This window comes from Leptonychotes weddellii, chromosome 1, assembly GCF_054177405.1.
Source record: "Leptonychotes weddellii isolate Sample4059 chromosome 1, ASM5417740v2, whole genome shotgun sequence".
Lineage (NCBI taxonomy): Eukaryota > Metazoa > Chordata > Mammalia > Carnivora > Phocidae > Leptonychotes > Leptonychotes weddellii.
The window spans coordinates 156079867-156085866 of record NC_138369.1 but is presented as its reverse complement, the minus strand read 5'-3'; the positions used below and the strand labels follow the sequence as shown (position 1 = coordinate 156085866).

The following is a 6000-nucleotide window of genomic DNA, read 5'->3' as shown; positions in this document are numbered from 1 at the left end:
AAAAAAAAAAAAGAAAAGAAATATTTCAGGAACCCTATAGCTGTGAAGTACTTTAAAACTATGTAAGAAAGAAAATTTAGGTTATTCTGGAAGATTTCTTTTCCTTGGATTAAAAACAGGATAAAAATGGCAAAAAAAAAAGTGTTTTGATGTCACTATTCTTTTCTGTTAGGTTATATCTCCATGGTTGATTATATATAGATTTCAGAAACCAAAATGGTACGGTTGTTAGTTCAGGTATTAATTTTACAAGAACACTGAATCTGTATAGCATGTTATAAACTCATGGTGGCTTTAAATACATTTATATTATTTGATCATCACATGATGCAACACTGTGAGATAACCAGGGCAGATGTAATTATGTTTGATAGACAACAGAATCAGAATCATGAGTAATGATGCTATTGTGTTTTCTTCATTCACGCAAAATGGTGTGTACTAAAAATTCCATTTCTCAGAAAATGAAATAAATTTAATTAATCTATTACACTTATTTAATTGACAATGTGAGATAATTCTTTTTGACTTGGTTATTCTCTTTTGAGTAGACACCAAATGCTGATGTGATTAGTCCAGTCCTTTTTCCCTCATTATCATCAGAGAAAACTAAAAGGCATTTAGTTCTTTAGTTAACAAACTACATTCCAATGAGCCATTTACTAAATGGAGACAATATTCATAACTTCTTTGCCTCAAACACTTTTTTCCTCTGGTTACTAATACTGGAATTAAATCAGCCATTTATCTTAGCATGTTGAGTGACGTATCCGTCATTTAGTACATACTCAGTTATTACACACACGCACAAATACATTGAACCATTTAGACCCCTAAAGGGATTGCAAATATTATCTAATGATTTATGAATATTGGCATTGTAAATTCTATGCAAATCATATGTAAAACTCCAAGAAATCAACTGATGAATGATAGAACTGTCCAACTAGGCTTCATCAATCAAACTTATCTATCAGAATGAATGTTGGTAAGATACTTTACTCTGAAGGTGAAGATGTATTCTCATATTTTCAAAAATTCTCTAACATTGATTAATCTGAAATATTATCTGTAACATTGATTAATTGGTAGAGGGTTTTTAAAAATCATTTTGACAGATAATTTCAGTATAATTAAACATACTGTTCATTTCCAAACTGATATCCTGGGAAATAATACCATTATGGAAATTGCACTATGTAATCCATGCAGCAACTCTTCTCTAAATATAATTACTTCTCATTGGGATTAATTTATTGTGAGAAAAAATCTTTAATCATTAAGGAATTCCAGTGTAATTAAGTTTACGTGCTTTTCTTTCACTAGCAAAACTTAGACATTCTAACTTTGAGAATTATATGTCTTCTAACTTTGTAGTCAGGAGGATTTTTTTAATACTCATCTAGATAACTAAATATCTTCCTTTAAAAAGCAGTGCTTGAAAATTTAGAATTCTAACACCTATTAAATATATTTTTTCTTTTACTTAACATTTTATAAGATTAATGTTTCCTATTTGGGGTGACTTTTTATGTATCAGGAAATACTTTATTGACAACAGATGGACCTATTTATGCAGTGCATGTATTAACATTATATTTTGATTTATGTATATATAGATACTGAAAATGATTTCTGATTGTATTTATTGATTTTCCTGCTCTGGTTTGTGTTAATAATACATGGCTATTTTGTGTAACCTTCCTCCACCTCTTCCATTAGTCAATTGTGGGATTGCTTTCTGATTTAGATGAAGGATGAGGTAAAACCATAGTTTCCATTGTTTAATAGATCAACAATCAAAGTGAGCCTTTTGTTATTAAACTTGAAGTATCTTTTTATATTTTAATTTCTAATCCATCACAAATTAATATTCTCTGTGTTAAAAGGAAATGATTTGTCTTTCTTTAATAATATACTCAAAATGCACCCACATTCATGTTGTATCTTATTATTCATCAGACATTTTAATAACTAGTGCAAAGTTCTGAGTAAAATCATTAAAGCCTTTGAGTAGCAATGCTTTCTTTAAATAACTAAAGCTTATTCCAGGGAGTTTTATAAAATGTAGTTTTGTTTTGGTTTCTCCTGAAATTATTAGTTAAGCATTTTGTTTATTACACATAAGTGGACAATTTATGTGGTATTAAAAAATACTCATATGGAACACAGACAATATAAAGATGTCCTAACAGATACAAACAGAAATATTGATTCATTATGGAAGCATATTTAAGAAGTTCATTCATAGTAAAATCATATATAAATTCGTTAAATTTAATGGACTTCGAAGTTATTTTGATAACGTTAGCATTAATGTTTCCTGTTTTGCATTTTTACCATTTCTTCTTTAAACCTATAATTACCTTGTCAAAAATTATTATCAATATTTTGAATATTGATCTATCATTATAAATAAGCACAGTTAAAAAAGCCAGAGAAGCTTTGATTCCTTAATTTTTCCCGTGATTGCTTTCCCTTTTCCATTTCCTTCTTTTTCTCTTATACTCCTATCATGAAAATAAAGAGTACTGTGTTTTAAACATGTTGATATCGTTATATCAACAACAGACAATGTTAACTTGACAGAGGCAAATAGAAATAATTTATTTCTTTTAACTGCATTTGTGTATTTGTGTTTTCTTCTAGTCAATCTACTGGATTCAAAAACAATTCAAGGGGAGCTGGGATGGATCTCTTACCCATCACATGGGGTAAGTGTGGTAAACTATTGAAAGGAAACATTATTCTGTCCATTGTCTCATAGAGAACAGAAGGAATTACTGGTATGTTCTCTAAAATGAACTCCTCTACTTCTGGTGACATATTATGTTTATCAGGACATTAAGTACATGCACTAAGAGAGCCAGATATTTGTGTCCAAAGGAACTATTAAATTTTTTGAAGTTTTATTTTTTCCTTCTGAATCAATTGCTTGATTACACTAATTAAGCTTTTTAATTATTACTGGCATCATGTAGATGGTCTGAGTGTGACCATCTAACATTTTTTTGTGATGTGATCAGAAGAGGTGAATAGAGAAGACATTTCAAATTTCAAGTAATGTAGAAAGTGTGTATTTGGAGACCTGCAGAGTTGTAGCATTAAAAGCAGCCTTGGTGACCATTCCAAGTAGGATATATTTGTCAACTGTATAAACCCTTAATTTCTTTATTTGTCTTTATTTCTTAATTTCTTCACATTGCCTTAATTTCTTCACTTAAAATGTCTGCAGCATATCTAGGTCAGTTTAAGCCTGAGGAATTTTATTTAGAAAAAAAATTGACTACCTTTACATTTTTAACTCTTTATATGCCTTTAGTACTTTACCAAGCCAGACACAGATTACTAAAGTGTACAGTATTTTTGTGATACAAATGTTTCCGGTAAGATTCTGTGTGAGAATTTTTTTTTCTTTTCTTTCTTTTTTTTCGGGAAAAAAGAGGAGTATACGCATTTGGAAAATTCTTATTCTTACAAAATTGTGTAATAAGTGCCTAAACATACTTTGTTTCCAAGTATAGCCTGTGGAAAATGCAAAATGCTATCTTGAAATATCTGCGATAGGAACAAATTTTTGTATTTCTTTTCCTTCTACTCTCATCCTCTTTTCAAAGAGGTTATTTACCAGCACCTAGTGCTAGTATTCAGTGTTTAGATTTTTGTGCCTAAACATACTGATTTTTATGGTACTACCAGCTTCTTCTTCACTGACGGATGTTTTACATCAGGGATACTTCATCTATCTGTCATCTTTGAATCTGCTTCTCTTCCTGGTACACCTTGACATTGACACAGTGCCAAAACCTATCACATAATCAGGACTTGGTTAGTTGCTTTGGAGGGGAGAGTATGAAGTAAGCCAGGATTTGGTTTTCCCATAGGTGTGAAAGGAATCAAATGATTAGGATAAAAGCACATCCTGGGTAGTCATAAAGAGTGAATCAAAACTCCAGATTGAGCTGGAAAACTCATTTAAAACTAATCATCCTAAAGTCAAGTCTAATTTTAATTCTGATCTTAGAAATTTGTGTTTTTCATTGCTCCATCAGATCATCTACTATAGAAACTTGCTGCCTAAGGATATATGAAAAGCAAAAATCACAGTGACATTTTACTAATAGGTATATGCTTTAAAAAAATCAACAAGAAATTAACTTGTATTTCAGAGCAACAATCTGTTTCATGATTTCATGTTTCATGATTTCATGTTTCATGATTTCCTTTGAAGAAGGTATAAGGAAATATACATTTCTATATATTAAGGCATTTGGGGAGAATATTGTATAAATGAATTCATTTTGCCATGTTAATATTACAAATTTTGTGGTGAAACAAAGTTGACACTTCTGCTTCTAGAGATATGTTGGGGGTGGGGAGGAATGTTCTAGAACTCTACTATACAAGGTGTGGTACATACACCAACCAGCAATATCAATCCCCCAGAGATGTTTTGATATGCAGACTCTCAGGACCTGCCCCACACTTTCTGCATCAGAATCTACATCTTAACATGGTTCCCGGGGCATTGCTGAGCACATTAAATTTAAGAAACACTACTTAGGATAATTCACCTCTTGGCTTTTCCCATCTCTTGCCCAATATCCTACCTCAGTTTTTGTCTACAAACTCTTATGATTTTATCAGCGAACAGTTTTCAGTTTCTCCTTTGGCTTATTGTTGCCTCAGAGAGCCAACTCATGAGCTTGGGCTTCCTCTTCATTGCTTTCCTGGTGCATCTCTTTGCAGCTGTGTCCTTCCTCTTTCTGATGCATTAAATAGCCTACAACAGCTGGCCAAGTTTTCTGAGTTATCATTAAAACTTGCAGGGAGAAAACAAAAATCTCCCCAACAGGTCATGATATTTATAATATCCCAAGACCCCAAAGCAAAAAAAAAAGAGAGAGAGAGATGTGAATTATTGTCCTGTGTTGTTGTATAGTATGTTTTTCCTTTAGTCGTATATTGTGTTAACCATAGTGTCCATGAGGAAATAAGTAACATAATTTGGAAAATGTTCAATTAATACTCATTTCTTTCTGACAAACTGATGAAATTCTTGAGTAAAAGCACTGCATAGTCAATTAAGGGTTGGCATTTAACATCCTCTCTTTTACAGTTGCTTATGCTTTTAGATTTATTAATAATTTTTATTGCCTAATCATTGCCATTTTCAATATGACAAAAATAGATTAATTTTGTGATTGTTTTGTTTTTAAAGGAAATGGTTAAAAATATTGTGATATTTTTGCTACAGCTTTTCCATAAAAATGACATGTAATAGCTGGAAACAATTTTGAACTTGTCATTGTTTTAATTGATTAACTCTAATAAAAGCAGTACATCTGTTTGTAGGTTAACTAAAATATGAATATAAACTTTGAAGAAAAAAATTGTAATAATGTCATAACATACTGAATAATTGAAAATCCTGCTTTGTGTGTGTGAGAAGGAACATTTAAGTTCTACTCTTAGCATATTTCAACTATTCAATAGTGTTATCAACTATACTCACTGTATTTTACATTCTATCCACAGAGCTTATTCACCTTACAGTAAAAGCTTTTACTCTCTTACCTACTTCTCCCTATTTCTCCTACCTTCCAGTCCCTGACACCCACTTTTCTACTGTTTCTGTGGGTTTGACATTTTTTTTTTAATTCCTTGAAATACTGATATCATGCAATATTTCTCTTTCTCTGACTGCTTTATTTCACATAACATAATGCCCTCAAGGTCCATGCATGTTGTTGGAAATAGCAGGGAAAATCCTACTCTTTTGATTTAGGGCAATGGTTTTGAGTGTGATGGGTGAGGTGGGTAGGGAGGGAGGCAATTTTGAATTGGCCCCATGGAGATATTTGAAAATGTGGGGAGATAATGTTGTTGTCAAAAATGGTAAGGGAGGACACTGCTGGCTTCTAGTGTGGAAGATCAGGGGTACTGCTAAACATCTTGCAATGAATGAACAGGGTCTCCTCCCATAACAAAGAATGATCA

General features: G+C 31.7%; 1 protein-coding gene across 1 annotated transcript in view; it reads left to right on the top strand.

Annotated features, from left to right (window-relative positions):
* EPHA3 (EPH receptor A3) overlaps positions 1-6000 on the top strand; it is a 339267-nt gene that overhangs the window by 16591 nt on the left and 316676 nt on the right. Inside the window, exon 2 of the mRNA XM_081817250.1 lies at positions 2650-2714. Coding sequence (XP_081673376.1) covers positions 2650-2714 — 65 coding nt within the window. The remainder of the gene's footprint in view (positions 1-2649; positions 2715-6000) is intronic.